Here is a 25,583-nt window from a genome sequence, read left to right on the forward strand (position 1 = left end):
CCCAGCAGCAAAACCAGACAGCCTCTGTACTTGAGAATCCTCTGCCCGAGTGACCTGGCACAACCCCAGCCTGCATCCTGCCCTTCATCAGCCAAGTATTGTTCTGTGTCTGCTGTCGTTCCAGGGAGGAAAGCTCGCATGGAGTTAGGTTCGCGCTCTGCCACGAGGTCATTTTCTCCTGACCAGAACCTGGAGAAAAGTAATAGAGGATGCCCTCCAGTGTGGGATGCTGAAATCTGAAATCATGCTCTTTTACTCTCACACACTCTCTTTGTCTCTTTTACACACACACACACACACACACACACACACACACACACACACACACACACACGACCATATTGAGGCCTCACAGCAATCCTGTAAGCCAATCCATAGCTCTAGGGGCACTGAGTCAGCTAGGATTCTTAGTCACTGTGAGGTGTAATTTGGATCCACTTAGCTGACGTCAAAGCCATCTTCCATCTATAATGGATTTTTTTCTTTTGGTGGTGTTGATTTTCGTTTGCTTTGTTTTGGGGGCACGGGGTGGAGACAGGGTTTCTCTGTGTAGCCCTGGCTGTCCTGAAACTTACTCTCTAGACCAGGCTGGCCTTGAACTCACAAAGATCCACCTGTCTCTGCCTCCCAAGTGCTGGGATTAAAGGTGTGCACCACCGCTGTCTGGCAAATCTATAACGTTTTAATGTTCTCAATTGCAAACAAAAATGAGTCCCGGGGGCGGGGGCAACGATTGCCTGTTGCCTTGCTAAGAGCCTTCTTTCTCCTTCCCCACTGCACAGCCTTCAAATGTCTAGGAGGTTCAGGGGTTCAGCTTCCATTAAGTGACTAGGGTTGGTCCAGAGGTGTGCATACAGTTCTATGCTGGCAGATGAGATGTTTGGAGTGGGTTCAAGGAAGAGGAAGAAGGGTGGATTCTGGAACCAGGCTCCCCATTTGCATGACTCTGAGCTGTACTAGTTTTGTGGCCTTTGGTCACGTTGATAAAAGTTTCAGCTGCTTCTCCCAGATGATCAGATAAAAAAGAAACTGTCTCCTACTTTAGTGCCCAGCACCAAGCTCATTTCCTTGACTCTGGGTCTGGCATCTCAGGATGATGGCACAACCAAATCTGGGGTTAGATGCACTTGGGTGCATTTCAACCTTGGTTTGAGACAGGGAGAAGGTGCCACTATTCCTGTTATATGGCCTGAGCTCTGGACCAGCAGTGACATTTGTGGCCTCAACTGCATTTGTTTTCCAAAAATGGCTGAGAGCCAAGCCATAGTCTTAGGCTTGTGTCTCACCTTAATACTTCAAGTTCGCAGTAGAAGTATGTTGGCAGAGAGACTTCCCATGCAGAACTTTGCCCTGGAGACCATGATGCTATGCCGAGGCTTGGGAAAGGCTTTTCTTCTCTGATAAGTTCTGTCCTATGTGCCATCAAGAAGCAGAAACTAAAAATTTGTCCATGGACATTAACCCCTTAGCTTCCAGTACCCTGACTATCTTCCCAAACGGGTTTAGTGGATCTCAACTGGACAGTTGATATTAACAGCACCGAAGGATCATCATGGTAATTGTATCTTTACAGATCTGTTGCTGCTTAAATTTATTACTTATTTTATGTGTACATGTGTGTTTTGCCTGCATATGTCTGTGTACTGTGTGTGTACAGTGACCATAGAGGCCAGAAGAGGATGTTATATCTCCAGGAACTGGAGTTACGGAGGGTTGTGAGCCACCACATGGGTGTTAGGAACCAAACCCTGGTCCTCCGTAGAGTAGCAATTCCTCTGAACTCCTGCTCCATCACTCCTGGCCCACTATGTCACGCCCCCATTACCGAATGAAGAAAGGCATCAGAAAATGTCCTCATCGAGTACCCACATAGCTACATGCAACCTTAGGACACGTCCACAGCACATGTGATCAGCCTGGTTCTCAATGCGACCCAGTTGCGGCCCAGTGAGTATGGGGTACCCCTTGTTTTACTGGAGAGGGTGGGGTACCCCTTGTCTTACTAGAGAGGCTCCTTCTGAGTCTCCGATCTGGGTTAGGCTGTGACTCTCATCCTTTCCACCACGGCATGCTTTCCCGATGCTCCGTTCCCTTAGAGGGAAACTTAGGAAGTGTGCAATATAGAATCCCTAAGGCCGATTCTGTTCAATGCCACTGCCCTAAGAATATCATTCTCCACCGTGAAAGCATGGGATGAGGCATAGGAACTGCATAAGCAATGATGAACAGGGGCAGCCCGCTCACAAGCTCCTGCACTCCCTTCTCACTGCCAGATACGATGCACAAGTGAGGTGACTGCTGGTTTTAGAGAATTCCCTTCCTTCTGTGTCTCCTTACCTGTGCATCCTTTCTTGATGTCACTGACTGGTGCTCCTCCCAGACCAGCAGTGTCCTGAGACTTGGCTAGTCCTGAGAGGCTAGATGCCACCTGGCATCCAATAGTTGCCTCTGTCCCTTACTTACTGCACAATGAGCACTGTCCCAAATGGGGGTAACCCCTCACAGCTTTGTAATACATCTGTGGGTGTGGCATTATTGAATAGACCCTACTAGTGATGGGGGTGCAGCGTGGTTAAGTAACTTGCCAAAAGCCACAGAAGTAGTATAGCTCAGAGAGTTCTGCAAATGGAGAGCCTGGTTTCAGAATCCACCCTTTTCCTACGATGACCTGCTGTCTTGCACTAATCTTGTACTAATCTTAAAAGATGGGGTGATTGGCTAAAACGTGCATATATGGGCTGGGACACTATGTTGTTCATACTAAGAACTGCACACATTCCGGAACCAATGTTGGAGCTTCCCCCTCCCCCTGCACAGTCTCCCATTCCCCATGCCCTACCCCTCCTTCAGCGACTCAGTGCCAAGGGGACTCAGTGTCGTATTTTCCCCATGCACACACTCAATAGCCTCTATAAAGCCCACCTTCACAGCCTGGCTCCTTGCTGTCTCCTTCCCCGCTCAGAGGCAGTCATTTTGCACCCCACCCCATCCCCAATAAATCTCTTGTGTGAAGTCTGTTGCGTGGTGTGATTTTTGTGGTATTCCTTGGCCCTCTGTCGCTGAGATACTCTTTTGCCACAAAACCCTTTCAAGGTGGCCAGTAGATCCGGGAGAATCGTGACTGGGTTGTAGAGTCTGCAGAGATGTTCTGTAGCATGGAAATTTTAAAATGTGGGAAAAAAGAAAATGGAGAAAGCCTCCAAGGAAGACCTTTGAAAGGGTTCTTACCCAGGCCTAGTGACTGACAGTCCTGGGGAACCATGCTGGTTTCAATAAGCACTTCTGGCTTTGTTTTAGCTACTATCTCCCTATGTAACTCAGGGTGTGATAAAACCTACTATAGAGCCCAGGCTGGCTTCAAATTCATGATCCTCTTGTTTGGGCTTCCCAAGTTCTAGGATTTTAGGTGTGAGCTACCAAGCATGGCTGGATAACAATTTCTGATAAATAGGGGAAGTTGGTTGCAGTGGCTTTTCTGTCTTGTGACACTTCTTAATTCTCCCATTCACTCCTGTAATTATTTAGTTAATTGGCTAATTATTCATTCACCTAAGAACTGGACTAGCCTCCTTCATCGATTTCCAACAATAATGACCTTGCACCTAATCAAATATTTGCAGAATGAATAGCCACTGGATGAAGGGATGAATAAAACTGGACAGAGCCTGCAGTCTTAAATCTGCCTCCAGTCAGAACTCTCTGGGGGAAAGCTTAAAGGGGCAAGCACAAAACAAGAAGCCCACATTTGGGGAAGTATTGAAAAGGAAAGGCAGGTTTTTAAAAGGAGGAAGGGGAGGATTAAGATGGGGGTGTTTAGGAGACAGAGGAAGGCTGGCAAGAGGCGCCAGGTGGAAGGGCAGAGGAACTGTGTGGTCCTGAAACCTGAAAAGGAGCCTGAGACCCAGCCTGGGGTACCAAAGAGGCTCTTGTCCCCTGGCCCCCTAATGGGGTTGGGGCCTCTCATGTGTGAGATCCTTGAGGCCAGCCAGAGAGGTCTTCTTACAGGAAGGCATTCATTTCAGCCCCACCGTCAGAAGATGACAGCAGATTGTCCTGGCCACTCGTGCGGGAAGCGTCTCCTGTCTCTGAGGGTGCGCTTCCATCCATGACCCCAATGTGGAGACTCCCTCAACTGAGCTGGCGGAGTGTTGCTCTGGAACAGCACACACTGGCTGATTTCAGGCCCTGTGTGCTTTAGGAAAACTTAGGCGTCAAACCTGGCTCCTTTGCCTGGAGCGGAAGAGCCTTCCTCGAAGTGGCAATCCTACCCCTCCCCCACCAGAGCCCACACACTAGTCCAGTCACTACCCCTGCGCACCTTCCAACACTTCTCTCCACCACACCAAGGCTGATGAGTGTCGGAGGAAATGCCACCTCATGGCAGAAAACCTGGGGGACTTTCCCCCCTTCCATAAACATTTACTGAAATAACTTTTCTGCTGATGGCTGTTTTAAGACCTGCAGCAGGAAAGGAGGCCTGAGAACTAGTCCCACTGTAACTTTTGTTCAGCCAGATCTGTGTCATCGGTGTGGGCCCTAATTTTGTCCTTGATGAAATACAGCACCTTTTCCCTCGCTTTAACGGGCTAGGTTTTGCTCTCTGTGAGGTACGACTGATAATTCTGTCTCTGCCCTGTATCTGCCTGGTGAGCATTGTTAAATGCCAGAACCCAGACTGGCTTCTGCCTCTGCAGGGATTTAAAAGGAATTGTTTCTAGGCCCTGCCCATTGTTTATTTAAAATGCCTGTCAAGTGCCAATCAGAAGTTTGGCACGTGGTTGGCATTCTGAAAGTTTGAAAATTTTTAACCTGTTGTCCCCCCGCCCCAATCTCCCTCACATCTACATCAGGTCTAAGCAGATGAGGGTGGTGGTGAATATGAAATAAGAAGCAGAATTTAAAATTGAAGACTATCAGATATTGGAGGGGAAGAGCTTCTCAACTCTGGAGAGGGAGGAGTCACCATGAGCCTGACGGATCTGAGAAGGTACATAGCAACAGGGTCTACGTTGGATGACACATCATATTAATGGGTATAATGGGAATAATGATTTCGATGGTTGATCTCAGTTGTCAATCTATGAGATCTAGAATTGCCTGGGAGATGGATCTTTTGATGTGCCTGTGGGAGAATGTCTTGATTGGGTTGAGGTCAGAAGACTCACCCACAGTGGGCAGCACCATTCCCTAGGCTGAGCTGCTGGGCTGGGTAACAAGGAAAAAGGAAGCCGAGAACCAGCATTCATTACTTTCTTCTTCCTGACTGCAGATGCAATGTGACCAGGTGCTTCAAGTTCCTGCTGCCTTGACTTCCCCACTGTAATGGACTGTACCCTTGTTCTGTAGCCAATATAAACTCTCTCTAAAGTTGCTTTTATCAGGGTATTTTTCAAGTAACAAAAAAGTATTTAAGATAATGATGGTGTTCTTGAAAATAGCAAAATGTACTTATCTTTTGGCACATGGCAGATATTGATGTGGTTCTAGACCCTCATTTTACAAATGAGGAAAGTCAGGTCCAGCTGATTTATTCTCTGCCTTTTTTTTTTTTTTTTGGATCTCACTTGACTCATTGCCTGAGAGCTAGGATTACAGGTACGCACCATCAAGTCTGGTACTAGGTTCAGACTTCTTACCTTAAAATCTGGTTAGTCTGCAGCAACACCTTGGCACGGGAATCAGGGATAAAGGGGGAAGGAAGACTGGGAGGGGTTTTGGTATCTCAAGAAGCATCATTGTAGGGGCTAAGTGGGAACATCATTAGACACCCTGGCATTTCTTCATGGTACATCTCTAAGACTTTAAGGTGCTCTACAGATCTAAGCAAATGCCCCGGACTCATCTCGGATCCTATTTCTGTGTTATACTCAATTGTGTTCTTTCCTTCCTTCCTTCCTTCCTTCCTTCCTTCCTTCCTTCCTTCCTTCCTTCCTTCCTTCTTCCCTCCCTCCCTCCCTCCCTCCCTCNTCTCTCCCTCCCTCCCTCCCTCTTTCCGTTTTCCTTGTTTCTTTTTGAGACAAGGTCTTACTATGTGGCCCATGTTGACCTGGAACTCATCGTGTATCCCTGACTGATTTGGAACTCACCCTCACCCTGCCTCAGTTTGGTGAATGCCAGGGTTGCAGATGTGTGCCATCATCCCCAGCTTACGTGTCTCTTCCTATATGCTCCATGTTGAATGATCCATGCGCTCTGCGTCTTGTTCCTAGTCGGAATCTGTTTATTCATTCACTTAAATAAGTATCTAGTCAATACTTATTTGTTGCTAATTTATGATTTGAAAGTAGGACTGAAACATCATTTTTGATCTGATAGAGTTTAAAGAATCTACCTACAATCTTACTTTTGCCTTCAGGAACCGTTTACCTTGGGCCCCAGTCATTTATTGCCTCAATGCTATGAATAATACTCATCTTCCTGGACCCTCAAGGCTGGTTTTTCTTGTTCATTTGTTTGCTTTCTTTTGTGTGTGTGTGCTTGCTTGCTTGCTTTATTTATTTATTTATTTATTTATTTATTTATTTATTTATATTTTTTGAGACAGGGTCTCTATAGCCTAGACAGTGTCTAGGTTGACCTCCAACTTACTATGTGGCTGAGAATGACTTTGAGTTCATTATTTCCTGCCTCCAGCTCTTGAGTGTTGGGGCTACAGGCAGGCCAATACACGTGGTGCTGGAGATCAAATCCAGGGCTTTGTATGTGGTAGCCAAGCACTCTACCATCTGGCCATGCCCCCAGTCTATGGGCTGTCACTCTTTATGGGCCAGAAGAAGCGATATTTCTTTTTCCTTTTACTTTGCTTCTTTTATAAGGGTGGTGTCAGCTCCTAGCAGATATTCAAATGAGGTTGTCCGACTAAATTATTTAAATGACTAACTTAACTGTGAACCATGAGAAAGCAGTTCCAACGGTTCTGCATTTAGTCTCAAGTCGGGTTGAGTGGCATTTGATGAATGAGCAGGAATAGAAACCGATAAAGTTCCATGGAGCCAATTCAGCATTCCTTCCAAAGCTTGCCTTTGGATATCTTCTGCCTATATCCTTCAGCATTCTTTAGTGGTGAGTGCCAAAAACCCCGGCCCAAGCTATGCTTCTCAAGACAGGAAGAGGACGTTGATTTCATCACTACAGTGTCTAAAGGCTGATCCAGAAGGGGCACGTGACACGTTAGACTCAGTGACTCAAACGGTGAACTCGTGGCTAGTTCTCTTCTTAATTGTCTGAACTTTCTTCTCCTCTATATGCTGGTTTCTTTCTGACTCTTTTCGTGTAATAGGAAAATGGCCACCAATAGCTGCGATCTGTATGTCTACACTGGGAGTTTAGAGAAACCTCTCTTTCTTAGTGTTCACTTAATCAAAGCTTAGGGAAAGGCTGGCTTTTTGGGTCATGGACCTCTCCCTGAACCAGTCTCCACAGTTTGGGACATGAACTCCCGCAACTGGACTACTCAGGTCATAACCCTGAATTTGTTATTCTGGGGCTGCTAGAATCACACAGTTCGAGGGAGGAGAGATTTGTTTTGGCCCCTGGTTTCAGAGTTTCACACAGTGTGTGAGAAAGGTTGTTCACATGCCACCAGCTCCGCAAACAGGGAGACAGGAAGTAGTCAGGGATAACACTGTCCCAAGGACTCATCCCCAGTCACTTCCTCTAGCTAGCCCCGTGATAGCACTACCAGTTAGGGATCAAGATTTCAAAACGTGAGCCGGTGAGGGGTGGGGAGGGGGAAATGAAGATAATTCCATAACATTATCGATATATAATAGATGAATACTGAGATTAGCTTTACCTATACTGAGGTTTGCAAAAACAAACATCTTGAGAGTCTAGGCAGGCCGTGTAAATGACTGAAAGCAGATGGAACTGTGACATGCCAAGGGTTCCTAGTGGTTTCAACCCATCCTTGCCATAAGAGAGTACATGCTGTGGTAGATATTACTTGGTTACTAACTCCTGGTTCTCTTCTCTGTAGACTTTGAAATCAAGAACCACCTTCCTTTGGCCAAAGAAATGAAGCTAAAGTGATGGTCTCCAATGGTCTCCAAGAGAAGATGACTGAGCTGCTGCTGCCTGGTCCACTCTCCTCTCTTGGTTATGGTGGCCTTGCTGACATGAAGGTACAATACCATGCCCTCACCTGTAGGATAGCTGCCCTGGGAAATCACTTAGATTCATAGTTGTCTTGTGTGAGGGTTGTATAACAGGTCCCTCTGTAATGGAAACACTGTATCCTGCAGGGAAGCGCCTTAAGCAGGAAGGTAAACAACTGAAAGAAGCATCAGGAAATCCCTGAAACTGACCAGATTCACTAGGCCCCTCCCCACCACCTCTGAGAAGAACAGAACAGAGCAGCAAAGGAGACTGAGACCACCCCAGCTGCCTGGAAGAAGCAGAAATCAGTGGGACTGCTTGGAAGAGGTTTAGACCAACTAAAGTGCCTGGAGAGAACCCTCTGCAACCCGCTAAGCTGCCTGCAGGCTGTGCAGTGAGCTCCAGGTTCCCAGCTTTTGTGAGCTGTCACCCATGCTGGGGTGGGCTGTGGTGATGCAGCTGTCTTTGAGTCATCTCGGCTCCTGTGAGTAACCTCAATAAAACTCATGGTTCACCAAGTTGGACTGTGGCAGTATCTATTTTGGTCTGTCATGGCTTCTCTATCTGGGGTGGGTAGATCTGTGCATTGTATCTCCCCAGGAGAAGTTTTGTCCTACAGTGGTGAGGAGTAACCTTTTTTGTGTGTTAAATTGGTGGATTGGTGGATGCTTGCTACTTATGTAACTAGCCTGCATTCACTCCTGGATATGAGTTGCCTGACTTTGAGTTTTTTCTTGTGAGCTTTAGCCTTTCATGGCCAAGCCATCTCTCCAGCCTTGGCTTGCTTTTTTTAAAAAAAAAAAAAAAAAAAAAAAAAAATTTTTTTTTGAAACAGGGTTTCTCTCCTGGAACTCACTTTGTAGACCAGGCTGGCCTCGAACTCAGAAATCCGCCTGCCTCAGCCTCCCGAATGCTGGGATTAACACCACCGCCCAGCTTTTTTTTTTTTTTTTTTCAAGACAAGATTTCTCTGTGTAGCCCTGGTTGTCCTGGAACTTGCTCTGTGGATCAGGATGGCCTCAAACTCACAGAGGTCCACCTGCCTCTGTCTCCGAGTGTTGGGATTAAAGGCATGTGCCACCAGCTGGGTTTGGCTTTGCTTTTTAAAGAGAAGGGAGAAATACAGAGCTGAGTGAAATATTTGATACACAGAGAAGAGAATGAGAAAAGGGAGGCAGGGGGAGAAGAGGAGGAGCAGAAAGAAGAGGATTAACTCAAGGGAGGTTTAACTGAGAAAGCAATGCCTGAGGGGATCTGGGCAGCCTGCGGGGGGTGGGGGGGAACCCCACACCCAGGGTTCTGGACCAAACAAAACTGAAAACAGGAGAAAGCAAGCTAGGCACAACATGGCTTCTCTCTCTGCTTCCTGATGTGCCCAGATGTGCCCAGACTCTGCACCTCACCAAGATGAATGCTATCCCCTGAGCCATGAGGCATAGTAACCCTTTCCTGCCTGACAGATATTTATCACAGCAATGAGAAACAGTAATACAAAGGCCGACGCCAAGCTTCTGTGTGGCTGCACACGGCCTCTGACTTACAGGGATTTGATACACCATCTTTCAGCTTTATGGTGGTGTTAACACACCCTCATAAAACCATTCTGTTTCTCCCCTTCAGTCCGGCCTTTGATAAACTGCATGAAGTATGAACACGTGGAATACATTTTGTGTTAGAACTCTTTGCCCGGGTATAGACCAAAATATGTGTTTTGAGCAAAGCTGACGGTAGACTGGGCCAAGCCCTGGTGTTTTGTAAAGCCAGATGAATTAAGTGCATCTTTGACGTACGAAATCTTCAGCTCATGGTGGGTTTGCCACAGCATAACTCCATCCTATGTGAAGAAGCATCAGCAGTTTGTAATTTTGGTGGGCGCAGTTTGAATGGAGACTGAAGCAGGGACCCTGCCTGCCACGGAATCTCCTCTCAGCTACACTTGACCTTGCTGCTCATAACTGGCTTTTAATTCATTCTTCCTAACTAGATGGGAGGTGGGACCGCATCTTTGTGCACGTCACAGGTTACAGGCGTATGACAGATTTATCGGTAAATACTGAGTGTAAAGATGAGCCAACAGGTTGATTAGTCAGAACTATTGCTTCCTCTTTTAACGTTGGAGGGACAGTTCTGGGGAATTGCTTTACCTCATCAATTCACTTTTTCCTCTGCAAAGAGCTTGGGACTCATTAATGACCATTAACTTTTAAAACAGGATAATCCAAATAAGTGATAACAACAGCTTATGCATATTTATCTACTTAGCTAAAGCCTCACATAGTCCAGACTGGCCTAAAACTCACTATGTGGCTGTGGTGATTGGAATAGGTTTGGTCCCCAGAGACTCCTGCCTTTGAAGGCTTGAGCCGATCTCATGTCTGCTGGCATGAGATAATCATCTGCTGCCATGATGATAATGAACTGAGCCTCCGAAACTATCAGCCAGCCCCAGTGAAATGTTTGCTTTTGTAAGAGTAGCCTTCTCCGTAGTATCTCCTCAAAGCAGTTACAACCCAAACTAAGGCAGTGATGGAGCATGGCCTCGAACTTCAGATCTTCCTGCCCACACCACCGAAACACTGACCTTAGAGGTGTGCTTCACGATGCCAAGTGTGTGCTGGTGCTGGGACTGTGTGTGTTCAGAAGCACTCTACTAACTAGGCTTTATCCTCACCCCAACACCCACTCCACTGATTCGGATTTTATTTGCTAGGAAATAATAGAAAACCGAAACCCAGGTTACTGCAGACAAGCCACAGATGACAGATTCCTTTAGATGACTTCTCTTGAGGTAAGGAGGATAGCCGGCCTGGCTGGATACAGGGACTGTGTCACCAATATTCCATTGGTGTCTTGGTTTCTCTCTATTTGTTATTTGCATTAATATTATTACCAGTAAATATCTTTGCTCAGGTGGCATCTACCAGCTTCAGGTCAGCTTCTGGTAGCCTTGCTCCCTGGCCAATCCATAAAACTCCTAGTTTCATCCACTTTATCTGGGGTTTGTGGTTATCTCTGAATCAGTCCACTGGCCCATGGATGTGCATCTTAATGGAAACTTGTTTGTTTGTTTTTTTTTTTTAATTTAGTTGCAAGAGACAAGACACCTAATTGAGACTGCCTTAGGCTAGACCACTGTTTCCCTAAAAGCCTAATGTAGATCAGTTGCATAAGGAGACCACAAGTCCGCACAAAGGAGCCAGTTGTGGTCTTCCCTCCACCCTTGTCCAGAAGCAATGACTACACAGAGAGGTCTGGTAGGAAACGGTGTGGCTAGGAGGGAGGTCTTGAGCTGTATTTGTATAGCATCCGATATAAAACTGGGTAACAGCTATATCAAAATGGGGGAGCCTAGTAGATGTGGGGAGACGAAAGGGGACAGAGACCCCTTAGTGCCCCCACGCCAGTGCCTTTCCTGTATCGTATTTATTTTGTGGAGGAAGTAATGACCCAGCAGGACTCCTGTCACCTAGCCATGATCCAGAGTAGGCCCTGGGCAAGACCAGCTTTAAGGACACATTTTAATTATTAGGCCCCACACGGAGATGAGTTTAGCGTTTTCCAAGTCCCACCAGAGGACACATATAGGTGTAATGCTCCACCTGTTCAGTGTTTACTTTCACATAAACGTCAGATCCTCATCTCAGGGGAGAAACATCATATGAGCCAGTTCCCCCGTCTCCCTCTTTGATCTCTGTGTCATTGTAAAGGTGCTGCTGGCTTTTCTGGGATGGAGGGTCATGTTCTACAGGACTAGCACATTACCACTGAGTTTGCGGTATGTGTGTTCTTTTGGAGTCTTTCTCTTTTTTTCTTTCATCAGCATTGTGAGGGAAGTGGCTGATGGGGACGGGGAAGATGGTCAGTGATGTCATTAGGGCTTGGTCTGTCTTTCCATTCCACCTGTCCCCCCCCCCCCAACCCCCTGCAGGAGGACTTAAGGGTAAAATGGAGATTGATTCCTTCCTGCAGGCAAGCACGCACGTGGAGACCTGCTTGTCCGGCTTGTGGACTTCCTTCCCTCCCTGTTGGTCTTTCGATCTCAGCATTTGTACTCTATGAAGACTTGAACTTTTTCTTTCACTTCCTTTCTTCTATGGGTGATGACCTGCTGTCTCTCTGAGAAGGAGGTCGAAGGTCACCGAGTGTCAACATTGCCACTCCTTTCTGGTTTAAGCGGAAAGAGGGTGGAGGTCTTGTCCCCCCAAGGGTAATGGAGACCTGTGTGTGTCTACCTGTGTGTGCAAATAGTTCTTAGATGCCACACACATTTCTGCCTGAGACAGTCCGCCTTCGAAGGGCTGTCATATTTTCTCTGGAGTGTTCTTATGATCTACTTCTGTAGCAGGATGGGAAGAGGGCACGGAAGCTGGCCCTGGAGTCATTGAGGAAGAAGGCCTTTGGAGGTCTGGCAGAAGTCAGGTCGGCTCACTGCTGTGTCCTGTCAAAGGGAGGCAAAAGCCTGCAGGAGTTGGGCAAAGAGCCCTGGGTCAAACTGGGCCAGCCACTGACAACAACGGTGGCCTTAGGGTGCAGTTCCACTTCAAGAGCTCGTTCATTCACTGCATGGCTTCAGGACGTCAGGACGCTTTGGTGGACAGTGGGTAGGGATTGAGGCTTCCAAACGCCTTAAACCCCCGCCCATGCTCCTCCGCGGAAAAAACAGGCTTGCGAGATCCTGCAGCGTCCGAAGACACCACTGCGCGGAACCCTCGCTCCGGATTTGGGGGAGAGCGCATCGGACGGAGGAGGATGGTTCGGCGTGGGCTGAGCTGGAAGGGGTTCTCTGCTCATCCGGCCGCCGCCTTCGCGTCGCTGCCTCCCGGGTTGTGCAGCATTTTGGGGGTGGCGGCCGCAAGGCCGAGCAGGGGATGCGCTTACATAACCGCTCGCCGCGTCCTGCTGCCTCGCGCTCTCGGGAGCCGCGGGCGGGGCGCGCCGCCGGACCGCAATGCTACCGGGACCAGCGCGGCGGGGCCCGGGCCGGCCCCGCAGGCGGAGGAGCGCGAGCATCGGCGGGAGGAGGGCGCCGGCGGCGGGGGAGGTGAAGGTCAGTGGGTGTGAAGCGCGCGATCCACACCCCCTCCTCCCTGTCCCCTCCTTCTCTTCCTCTCCGTCCCCCTCTGACGTGTGGAGCTGGCAGCTCGGCCGGTTCCGCATTCCCGACCCCTCCCCGCCACTCAGGGCCCGCTATATAGCCGGGGCTGATGCAACCCGTCCCGCCGCCCGCCACAGCCTGCGGGAGGGACACTCGGCGGCCGCGACGGGGGGTGCTGGCGGCGGCGGACGCTGCAGCGGCGGCGGCGGGGCTGGCGCCGCGGCGGCTCCCGGGCCGGGACGGGCCTGGGCAGCGGGCGGCAGCAGCGCGGAGTGGGCACGGCGCCTGCAGCAGGGTTCTGGGCCCGGGGCAGCCGCCTCCTCCAGCGGCTTCTGCACGGTGGGTGCACGGAGGGGGGGAGGCGGGGCTGCGGGCACCTGGGGTGGCCACCCCGGGAGTAGCTACCGCTGGGGCTCCCGCCACCCCAGGGCGGAACACTATCGGATCGATGCAGCCGCTGCCCACCCGTGATTCCCTGGCTGGGCAGGACAGTCCTGTCTGTGGCCGGGACAGCGGGGCGCTCCCTCCTTGCTTTCCTCCCCCAGTGCGCTTGCTGGGAGGTGCTGTGCACAGGCGGCGGAGAGGGCGGGGTGAGCGGGAGAAAACTGTGTCGGGGACTGCCTGGGACTCGAGGGGGCATGCACGCCTCAGACCTGCTGACAGGTCGCGCCCCAGCCTCTTCCGTAGCTCTGCAAGACCTGGAGGAGGGTATTGGGAAAGGCATCTAACCAACAGGGCTTCCTTCGCTTAAGAGCATTGCTGTGGGCTCTGGCTGGGTTAGGAGGGAACCACGGGGCAGTCCCCAGTTCCCTTGGGATCCCTCAGGCACATCAGGTTACATAAGAAGGTAAGCAGGCTTCTTTAGGTAACCTGCCCAAAGGCACTCTTCCTCCCCTCTTATCCAAGAAGGCTAAGCTTCCTGGACCCTTGGAGCGGCAGAAACCTGCTTTGCCTGGGTATCTGGAGGTGCTGGCATGCTGGGTTGCCTTGGCTCATTTGCAGAAATGGATGGGCCATTTGGGGATAGAGGTGGCGATGCGGGTGCAAGAAGGGAATCAATCAACTGTTTGAGTCAGCTCCTGCTAGAAGATTGTCCAGCCCTTATGTGTTTGAGTGGCACCTTCCAGGGGACTGTGGCACAGGTCTGTGTATTGTTAAATCTTGGGCCACCCTATCCAGGATCTTAATTCAGGCAGCATGGGAAACAGGCTCTGCACCACAGCTGGGAACCTGCTTGTCCCAAAGGCTGTTAGCAGTTGTCTTCCTCATTCCTCATCCCTCACCCTCGCCCCCAAGTCTCCCCCCCCCCCAGGGTTTAAAAATCACCCCCTCTTGCTTTCGCTGCTTTTCAGCAAATCTGGCCGGCTTCCGCTTGGATGGCAGGCTTGCCTTCCTGTGCACCGTGCAGGTTTCTAGGGGAGAGTTTAACCAGGGATATCAGGTGTGAGCCCGGCTCTTTGCAGAAACCTGAGGTCCCGGGGATAGAAACGATCATTCTCCTGCCTCTGGGCGCCAGAGGTTTTGCTTTGCCTAAAGTAGTAAGGAGGATGGATTTCTCAAAGCCTCCTCTGTTTCCCTTCCACGTTGGCTTCAGTTCAGAGGAGCTCTAGAATCTTCCTGAAGAGCTGGGCGCTGGGTGGCTTGAAAGGAAGGACTGGGGGGAGAAGGCCTCTGAACCTTTTGTCAATAAATTGGTTACAGTCATCTCCAAGGAGACAGGTGACTGTGTCGCTTAGGAAGAGCTTCGGTACATGTCTCCCTTACTCATCCACGGACACCTTTTGCCCCACCAGGGAACTCCCGTGTCCCCGGTCTGTTTCTCTCTCTCCCACCTGTTGGCAGGATGTCCTCTTGCACCTTTCAGCTTGCAGAACTGGGCCTCCTGGGCCTCTTGTCTGTTATGGAGGTACAACTGGTATTACAATTCATAGTCCTACTTCCTCTCCCCATCTCCCCCTCTCCCTCTTCCTAATCCCCCTGCCACACACACACACACACACACTCACACACACACAGGAAAGGAAGAAGCCAGCCCAGATGCTAGGCTGGCCTGCCTTGTATTCACTCAGCACTAACTCTCCCTGACCCCTCTAACCCTCCAGGACTGGGAACAACTCTTATTTTTCTTCAGCAAAACTTGGACTTTCTTTCCGCGGGAATGAGTTATGTTTGAGACCCAAAATGGGAAGAAGAGAAAAGGAGCAACCGTGCAGGGGTTGTGTGCTAATACCCTTGCAGGCAGGGGGAGAGCAACAGGCATGCTATTTTTTCCATTTTCCTTTAATTAAGGCTCTGTGGAGGTGTGTTTGAAAACAGAGGGTCTCCTATGCCTTTGAGGAGGGTGAGAACACTCTTTTGGCTGCGTCCCGGGCCATATGCAACGTATGGTGGCCAATGAAACTGGGTCTGGCTCTTTCTGTTGCTTGTCTTGGCAGTCAGCTCCATGGCTTGTGTTACCAGCTCTCTGAGCTCAGGGGCTGCCAAGCTCAGTGTGCCTCTGTGTGTGTGTGTGTGTGTGTGTGTGTGTGTGTGCATAGCGTACATGCATGCATGTGTGTGCATGCGTGTGTGTGCCTGTGTGTGCACGTGTGTGTGCATGCACGTGCATATGTGTGTTTGTATGCGTGTGTGTGTGCGTGTGCATGTGTGTGTCTCAGAGACCTAGGCTTGGAATTTCTAGTCTTCCTTTGCATTCACTGGTGGTGGGAGGCCTGGCTAGAGCCTACCCTTAAGTCTGATTGCTGGATATAGTCCATGGGGTTTAGTGGTAGGGCTTCACTTCCCAAACTTGGCTGGCTGGTGCCTCTTTTTTCATAGACCAAAGCCATCGCACACCATGGTGTCTATACCCGGCATTGTCCCCCTGAGGGACAGAGCTGAGGGAAGGCAAGAAAGGACAGAGATAGAAGAAGTAGGTCCTCCTTGGTTCCCAATAGAACTCTCTGGGTTCTGGCAGAGACGATGTGGTGTCATTTGTTAAGCCTCTACGGGCAGAGGATGGAGCTGTATGCGCAGGCAGAGCTCTGTGGAAGACATCTTTCTGGTCTCCAGGGAGGACCTAGAGTCTGTTGGGAAATAGTTGCGGCTTCTTCCATGGCTGGGAGTGCTCTGAGAGACCATTCCTGCCAGCTTGCTGTGGCTTCTCCTGACCCCAGCTGCCTCTCTCCATCTTCTCATGACTACCCAGAGAGTAGTCCCTAATGACCAGCCAAAGAGGTAAAAGATACTGGCACCTCAGTGTTTGGATCAGGGTCAGAGCCCTAGCCAGTCAGTGGCGCCCGTGGCCAATAGCCTGTGCCACTGTGCTCTGGCCTGCAAGTTTCAGGACACTTCAGGAGAAACAGAGGAAGCTGCAGGTGCCAGGCTTCCTTTCTGTCCTGGGGTAGCCAGCCGTGACTCAGCACCTTTCCTTTCTGTCCTGTAGTTTACTGTCAGCATACGCTATGGCTCTGCCTTCTGTGGACTTAGCCCTGGGAAGAGGGAGAGCAGGGAGCCCTGAGAGGAGACTGTGACTAGGGAAAGAGAGGCCACTGCTAGACAGACGTGATCTAGAGGTTGTCTTGAGGGGGTCATCTGGTCCTGGCACCTCCGCGGGAAGGAAGACTGCGACCCCGACTTCCCGCTCATCAAGTGAAAGGTTGTTCCATGGGCTTTGCAAGAGCTAAGTACTTTGATTTTCTCTACTGCCTTACAAGGCAGATGATGTCACTGCCACTTTATAGTGGCAAAAGTGATACATAGAGAGGTCATGGAACTGTCTGGGGTCACACGGAGAGCAAAGTTTCACACTCAGCCATCCGGCTCCATTGACTCCCGCTTGCCTGCCTGTAGAGTTCAGGGCCGCCTTGCAAGAATTTGTGGTTTGGGTTACTGTCAATCAAGCGCTTTCCCTGCCCTTTGCTCCTTGCCCTCTGGGTCTCTTTGGTTTCAGAGACTGTTTGGTAGTGGCGTTCAGATCACAGGAAATAAATCACCGCCTGCTCCAAGGAACAGCTTGGTGTCACTTGCCAGCTGTGTGACTTTGACCAAATTCCCTAACCCCTCCATGTCTTAGCTCCCTCTGAGATTCCTAACTTTTGGTCCTGCACTCTGCGGGTCTCTGGCTTGCCACCTTCTGTTCCCCTCCTGTGGGGTCCTGAGCTACATCTCCTCCCTCCTGGGAATCTTCCAGAATCCAGCTCCCATGTCTTCCTGATTCTGGGTCATTGCTCCCTGCCGGTGGTTTTGGCGCCACTCTTGCTCCTGGGATTATAGGCACCCTCACTCATTACCTCACTCATTGTCATCTTGCACACCATTTGCACGCCGTCCTCTATGCCGGTCCAGAGTGCCTGCTCGGTCCAGAGTGCCTGCTTATCTTTAGAGCCCTGACTTCAGGGACCCAGGGAGTTCACATTTTCCTCTGATGTTCTAGAAGTTAGGCCCTCTGCTCCTCTCCTGTCGTCTTTTTAAGTATTTTTGTTATTCTGGAGAAAGATAATGATTATTTAAGGGGAGAGACCTTTACGAATGTAGCTTGCCAAAGTAAGACCAGGACTTACAGGCGTACAGAAAGACGTAGGGTGTTGGGTTGCTCTCTGTATGATAAATGAGAACGGGGCGGGGAATGAATAAATCACTACCACCTTTATTCTGAAGAATAAAAAAGTGGAAGAACTCTTTGTGTTAGTATCTGCCACTGGGTATTTTTGGCCTGGAAAAGCTTTGTGGCTTTTTATTCTGCACATCCAACGCAGCACCCAACTGTGTTCTTCCAAGTCCCCGAGGAAGTCGGCACAGACATATAAATACTAGATACTTCCTCCACTTCTTTCTCCTTGAGCCCATCTGGCCCATTTTCTTCAAGCTGGCTTTCAGGGGACTGTGTCTGCTCTCCTGGTAACTTAGCTTTACACAACAGAGGAGGGGCCCTGTGACTTTCTGAGCCTTTTCTAAAAGTCTTCTTTATACGGAGCTTTGGGGTCTCCCAGGTTTTCTTTTTTGCTTTTTTTTTTTCTTCTGTTCTTTTAAAAATGATTCTGGTTTTGAATACAAAGTAGTGTGTGGGGTGCCTTGATACGTACCTGACTTGGGTTCTTTCCTTGGCTCACTTCCAATTTACCCAAACAGTTTCCCAAATCACCAAAGTCACTTTGGGTTCTCGCCTGTATTTTGAGACAAAACACCCAAATGGGGCATTTGGCCAGTATTGGGAGCTTGGTCTGTACTCATGACCCTAGCTACTCATGAAGACATGGAGGGTGTCTGTCTGCACCGCAGATCTCCTAGGTCCCGAAGGGAAGGAAATGGCAAGTCTTTCTTCCTCAGCACCCAGTGTGTACTTCTCTCCCTCTAAATCACTTCCATCTGGAGCCAGCATCGTGGAGGGTGACTTGGCCTCACGTCATCTTTCCTGTGTCTTCCTTGAAGCGGGAATTTCCTCCTCACTGTAAAGAGTCCATCCAGTCCCTTCTGCTCTTACAGGTTTCCTAAATCATGTGGAACTGTCTTGTATTCCAAAACACCAAAGCTGCCCTTTGGCCTTAGATAGCCAAGTGGTGGCTTTGCAGTTAGTAGGTTTCCATTTTGCAGCCGCGCCTCGGCCCTCCTCCCTCCCCGCTTGCCTCCACAGACAGCTGGGATGTCTTCTCCCTGGTGAATGTCAGCGCTGCGGCTGTCTCCCAGGAATGGCATGTAGTAAGGACTTTGCGGTTTGCCTCTGAGCAGTTAGGGGCTTCCAAGGAGGGGGAGGAGAGACTCATTTTTGCTTCTACAAAGAAAGCCTGGTGCCTGGGTCCCCTGGCCAAAATTTGTCTTCAGGATGGATTCATAGGGGAATGGCAAGAATTCGGGGGGCAGCTCTTCCCGGGGGTGGGGTGGGGTGAGGGAATTCTTCAGTAGCAAAGAAGTCATTATTCGTAGGGAGCGTTTGTTAGTGTCTCATGTATATCATCTGTATGACCATAAACAGAAGCTGCAAACAGAGCCTGCTGTTCCTGGAACAGAATGAGGTCTGGCTTCCGTCTCGAAGGGATGGCTGAGGCAAAAGAGCATCAAAGCCCTACCTTCTGAGCCGCTACACCACAGACCCCACTCTTGTTGAATACCTTCTTGGGGCTAGGGTGTAGGAGAGACCTCAGCACTGTTTGACACAGGCTTCTCCTACTCAAGCTGCTTTGGAGCTATTGGGGGAACTTCTTAGAATTGGGTCTCCATAACACACAGAGTGTCCTAGACTATGACTCCTACATGTATGTTTGTCACTAGGAGACACTGCCTTCTACTGAACCTCCTGAGGGGAAATGATAGAGTCAGGGTTCTAAAACTAGGGACCAGAGTCTAGTTGTGGCTCTGCCCTCATCTGGCTGTGTGACCTTGGGTAAATCATTTAGTGTCTCTGAGCTTCAGTCACAGTGTGCAAAATGAGGATGTGGTTTAGACCAGTTCAGGGCCTTCTTCATCTCTGAGACTGTCGTTCAATGTGAATCGTCGCAGGTCCTTTTCTGAGGTGGCCCAGGACACATTGGGTTCTCAGGGGCTGGGAAGAGGGTGTGGTGTACCCAAGAAGCTGAGGGACCAAATGTTGAGGGTATATTGTTGGAGCTCAGATGAAAGATCCTGGGTACAAATACCAACCTGAATACAGGGGAGGAACTCTGTGTAGATGATTTGATGGACAGAGGCCATGTGGGAGAGGAGAGGGTGACCAGCCCACTACCCATGTGGTTCTTAACCTGTGGGTCGTGACTCTAACAGAGTCAAACAACCCTTGCACAAGGGTCATATATCAATCAGTATTGACACTACAATTCATAACAGTAGTAAAATTCGGGTTATGAAGTAGCAACAAAGATGACTTTATGGTCGGTGGTCACCACAACATTATGAACTGTGTTGACGGGTCACACCACTGGAAGGTTGAGAACCACTGACTTAAATAAAGTGACATTCATTGGAGTCTGTAGTCTGAAGGTGCCAATCACTTGTGTGTTTAAGAAACAAGCTCAAGGGACTTGAGAATCTCAGCAATTAAGAGCACTGGCTTCTCTTCTAGAGGACCTGGGTTTGAATCCTAGCATCTCCATGGTAGCTCACAACTGTCTGTAACCCCAGTCCCAAGGGACCCGACACTTTCTTCTGGTCTTCAAGGGCACTACACCCACACGGTGCATAGACACACATGCAGGCAAGACACTTTTACACATCAAGTAAAATGAAAAATAAAAAATAAGCCCAAAATGAATGGAAGCAGATTCTATCCACAGAAGTGAAATAGAGAATATGCTTTGTATCCATGGATATATGGCTTCCAGAGGTACCCTCATCTTCATTCTAGAGAATGAGAAATTGAATGATGCCAAGGTGGGTCACTCTTCAGGGTCACTTACAGACGAGGACAGATAGCCCCAAACATCATGGCCTTATGAGTACTTGAACTCTGACAGCCAAAAAGCCTGGCTCAGCAGATGTCCATCTCCCCTGTCTTCATCTGTGTGTCCTCTACAGAAAGACAGATGGGTGTAGAAGGATAGAACACACGCATGCTCATCAACTTCCCACCAATCTTGATTTCTAAGACTGTAAAGATTGGATTTTATGGACTTGGGCAGACTGGTGGGGAAAAGGAGAAATTATTTTCCTTACAGCTCTGAAATGTATGAATGGTTTTGTTTTTAGAATGTTCCATACAAGGCTGCTTCAAGGCTTTGAACCTCTGAAATCTATGTTGTAGTGCCTGCTGGCTCCTGATAGCTGTTCAGTAATTGGATGGATAGAAGAATTATAAGTGGATGGATGGGTGGACTGTAGGACTAGATATATCTGCATTTATTGACAAACATACTTCTTCTGCCCTATCTGTGCCTGGAAATGACAGTCTCACGCGTGAAAGTCCCTCAGTAAAGGGAAGGAAGAAATAAGAATTCCCTGGGCGTTCATTCCCATTTTATATCCTTTCAAGTTTTGCTTCTATCTTGTCTTGTATGGGGCTCTGAGAATAGAGAATTCTTGAAGAAATTTTCCGGTAGTGCCTGGAGAAAGTACATGCAAATTAATTCTGTCTTCTTTACCCCGGACTCTTCCTTGAGCTTCAGACACATTCGCAGTCACCTTTAACTTTGCTTAGATTCATCTTGTATTCATGCCGTCTTAACAAGTGCGCAGAGTAGGATGTGTGATTTGAGGGGAGGCACCATGCCAGACCAAAAATAGCTGCCTCTTGAACAGGTGTGAAGGTGCTTCCGATTCCATGGCGATGTTCTGTCTCTCTGGAGGCTGCCACTGCTGTTTAAATCCAGCCCACCAGCTTTAACTGTGCAGCATCCCAAGGAGATCTTTCTATCCTGTAAGGAATTCTGGCCAGGTCTGGTGAGGTGGGTGGGAAGACTACGGGCAGTCTGGGGCCAAGCCAGGGCCGGATAAATGTTGCCCACGGTTGGGTTTAGGATGCCTTTAGGAAGGGCCAACTCTCCTGCAAGCCAGAGATGGATGGCCTTAGTGTGAGTCAATTGGCTGAGTTTCCTAGCATCACGAGGACTTGGAGCTTACAGGCAGGAAGAGCAGGAGGAGAAAGGATTGGGGGGAACCCTGGAGAGAGAAAGGATAGGCCCTGGCAGCTCACAGAGCCTTTTCTCCTCAAGCTAACCTTCCCATCCTGCTTTCTCCAGCCCCTCCAGGCCAACCTGCCACTCCTCCTGCTATGATGCCTGGGCAGATCCCAGACCCTTCAGTGACCGCAGGCTCTCTGCCAGGGCTCGGCCCCCTCACCGGACTTCCCAGCTCTGCTCTGACCACAGAGGAGCTGAAATACGCTGACATCCGCAACATTGGGGCGATGATTGCGCCCTTGCACTTCCTGGAGGTGAAACTGGGCAAGAGGCCCCAACCCGTGAAGAGTGAGGTGAGACCTTTGTTCTTCAGACAAAGCCCACGTTTCCAGGTTTGGTTCTAAACACACCTAGGACCCTTGGTCTTGCTCCTCAACTTGTGGTCTGAGAACGAGCAGGAGAGATAGAGGCTCAGGTTCCACCTCAGCCACGCTCTGACAGAACCTGTATTTTTACCAAGCTCTTGGGGGGAGGGAGGGTTCATGCATGCATTCAAGTTTGAGCCCCACCCTGGGTTAGGACAGGAGGCTTACCCTGCCTGTGAGTCTAGGAGGCAAGAGGAGAGTGATAATTCTGAGCATGAATACTATCTCAGCAGTCTCTCTAGGGTGCTGGGAGGACCAACAGAGGTCATAGAAATGTGCATGTGCTTTGAAAAGCATAGGGGGGGGGATCTAGTTCTTTATAAAAAAAAATCAATGTCACTGGCCACATCAAGTCTTCTGCCCATCTGGAGCTGAACAAGGGAACTTAGGGAAAGGATGGTGTGGCCTTCCTCTTTACCGTGCAAAGATGGGCGTGGTTTCAGTCCCCAACATCATCTGCATGAAGGGGGGCTCTTGCAGAAGACTGACTTATGGAGCCACCCATCCTGAGGTCTCCTGCACCTGCTGCTCTCAGGTCCTGTGTCAGGACAGCTGTTCCCCAGTACCTAGTGAGAGGCAGCAGCGCCTAGCATGGGTACCAGTAGACCAGAGAGGTGCATGCCTCAGGCATTTTACCCAGAGCTGGTAGTTTGTCCAAAGGCCTACCCTGGTTAGGGCTTATGCAGAGCTATTTCTTCCAAAAAGTTACCACCTGGAAGCAGCCAGGGGTAGGAGGTAGAGGAAGCTGGAGTGGGCTGGAAGTAGGCAGTGGCTGTGTGTGTATGTGTTCCTGCTTGGAGAGAGTGTTCCCGTGCAAAGATGAGCCTCAGTGGACTCTCACTCATAGCTTGGAAGGCTGGAAGCCATGGAGGCGGGGGTTTTTGGATGGAGACGGTGTCAGGCTGTACACTGTGTGCATTTACTGATCTTTGTTCTCCCCATTCCCTTTCTCGGTGTGAGTACCATGCAAGCAGTAGAGAAAGGGCTTCTGGGGGCATGGCCTGTTAGCAAGCTCTCTCTTTGCACGCTGGATTTGGCTTTCAGATGTGTTTGGTTTGGCCTGTTTGGTGTTTTAAAAGCAACCCAAACCGATATTTCACTTAAAATTTTCAACAACAACAACAACAACAACAACAAAATATTGGAAAATCTGGTCACACGCTGCTTCGGCCAGGCATCACAAAGGCCAGGAGGATGGAGAGAGTCGTCTCACGCTTTCGGTTTTCAGGGGTTTCTTTGTATAGACCCAGCTATCCCGGAACTCACTCTATAGACCAGGCTGGCCTTGAACTCACAGAGATGCTCCTGCCTCTGCTCACCCCCAACCCTCCCACCCTGAGCACAGGATTAAAGACCTGCAGCACCACCAACTGGCTCACTCTTATTTATCGTAGAACCTCCCTAGAACGCCGACTCTGCTTTTCCTTTGGGGTCACCTATCCCCCCACTAGCTGTCTTTATGCCCTTCTGCAGCCTGGTCCCTGCTGGAGCCTCTGGGCTTGAGAGGCGTGGATTAAAGACATCAGAGGTGTCTACTCATGTGAGAATTGACTGACTATTCCTCCGAGCTCACTCGCAGTGGATGCTGTGCTACTAGTCGCCCCTCTGCTCCCCACCTTCCTAGGCCCGCTGCCTGAAAGTGGTCCTCTCTGGATGGTTCTGCTAGGAGAACCGCTAACTGAACTTGGAGGCCATGATGAACCTCTGATGAGCATTCTTCCAGCCGTGTGTGACCTGCCGGGGGAGCAGCACTTTCCATTTGTCATCGTCCCCAAAGGCCTTGGAGGAGCTTCCTTTTTTTGGGGGGGAGGAAAAAGCCCAATTTGGAGTTGGGTATTTTTACATTTCACAGCCACCCCCAGACTGGTGGCATATGCCCTGTACCTGATAGTGACACTCTGTCCTCACAGGCACCCACAGACATGTACCATCCAGGCCGTGAAGATGACAAGCTGTTTTTAGGGCGTATTTGCATGTCCCCTCTCTCACTGTCAGGCTGCAGCATTGTGGGGGCAGAGAGGCAGTTGGACCTGCTGAATTGCGCCTCCCGGGGGAAAGGCCAGCTATGCCTCTTGTAGATGTTCCCTGGGTCACACAGAGCAGAGGGGTTAGAAGCCCTTTCTTGGAGCTGGTGGACAACCTCACGGAAGACCAATTTGTGTATGGCAAACAGCCTTTGTGGGTTTTCCTGCTGGCCTTTGAGGCTCATACAAATTTATTCACTGGTGCTAAGGCACCAGCTCATATCCATGGACCCGGGCCAGACCCTGTGTGGAGTTCTTACCACACTTGACCTTTCATCCCTTAGCTAGTCATGTGACCATGTCCTCACCATAAGAGACCAGGAATTTGAGGTCTAGGATGGAGGTGACGTGACTTAACTCATGCTGCTGAACAGGGACATGCCAGGTCCTGGACATGGTGGCTAAGCTGCGGTCGTCACAACTCCATCTCCCTTGCCCTGAGTTAGGCCGCAGGCATAGTCTTTCCGTGAGGCTCCCCGCTTGCCTCACAGGTCCTGTCTTCCCTCGGCTCTCTGTGCATCCGTGTGTGTGTGTGTGTGTGTGTGTGTGTGTGTGTAGACAATGCTTCTTGTCTCCCCCTTCTTTTCAAGGCAACGTTGTTTTTTAAAAGACTGTAGTTTTATGTTCTGTGTCCCCTGATGGGGGTAACCCTTGGCCAGCTAGTCCTTTCTGGCCTGGAACTGTCACCCTGCTATAGTGGGGAACTGTGGCCTGGTGGCCTGGAATGCATTTTTAGTTGGGAGGGAAGGAGGCCAGATGCCTCTCCCTTGCACACTCAGCCATACACCAAGCAGTCACTTCTCCTAGCTCCGGCCAGTCCCCGACTACTCCGCAATGTCTGGAGGAAGCTTAAGGATTCAGAAGGATACTGGTCTGGGTGATCTACAACAGGGGCTGTAAACCATCCACCAGGCTGGCCTGTAGGTCAGCCTGCAGACTGAGTCTTGTCGGTGCTGTGAACTATCTAAAGAGCCAGTGGTCTCCTCCTTCCCCTGCCCTCCCCTCTCCTCCTCCTTCTTTATTTTGATATTTTTCCTAAGCTGTGGCCTCCTTATGTAACCCAGACTTGAACTCATGAACCTCCTCTCATCTCAACCTGAGCATTGACATTTTAGTGACTCCCTGCAATGTGTGCAAGCCTGTGTGTCTGTATCTCTCTGTGTATATATCTGTGTGTGTATGTACCTGTGTGTGTTTGTATCTCTCTGTGTATATATCTGTGTGTGTATGTACCTGTGTGTGTCTGTATCTCTCTGTGTATATATCTCTGTGTGTATGTACCTGTGTGTGTCTGTATCTCTGTGTGTATATATCTCTGTGTATATGTACCTGTGTGTCTGTATCTCTGTGTGTATATATCTCTGTGTGTATGTACCTGTGTGTGTCTGTATCTCTGTGTGTATATATCTCTGTGTGT

The 25,583-nt window shown here is 49.7% G+C and overlaps 1 protein-coding gene across 3 annotated transcripts in view; it reads left to right on the plus strand.

The window, feature by feature from the left end:
• The first annotated feature begins 12,801 nt into the window (after positions 1-12,801).
• Jdp2 (Jun dimerization protein 2) overlaps positions 12,802-25,583 on the plus strand; it is a 40,607-nt gene continuing 27,825 nt past the window's right edge. Inside the window, exons 1-2 of one of the 3 annotated variants that reach the window (XM_021202192.2) lie at positions 12,802-13,144; positions 21,838-22,070. In XM_021202192.2, the coding sequence (XP_021057851.1) occupies positions 12,847-13,144; positions 21,838-22,070 (531 nt within the window). In that variant the 5' untranslated portion in view covers positions 12,802-12,846. Of the gene's footprint in view, positions 13,145-13,273; positions 13,532-13,905; positions 14,040-21,837; positions 22,071-25,583 lie in introns of those variants that run through there. The other 2 variants (XM_021202193.2, XM_021202194.2) reach the window with 2 other exon arrangements.

This window comes from Mus pahari, chromosome 7 (assembly GCF_900095145.1).
Source record: "Mus pahari chromosome 7, PAHARI_EIJ_v1.1, whole genome shotgun sequence".
Taxonomy (NCBI): Eukaryota; Metazoa; Chordata; class Mammalia; order Rodentia; family Muridae; genus Mus; species Mus pahari.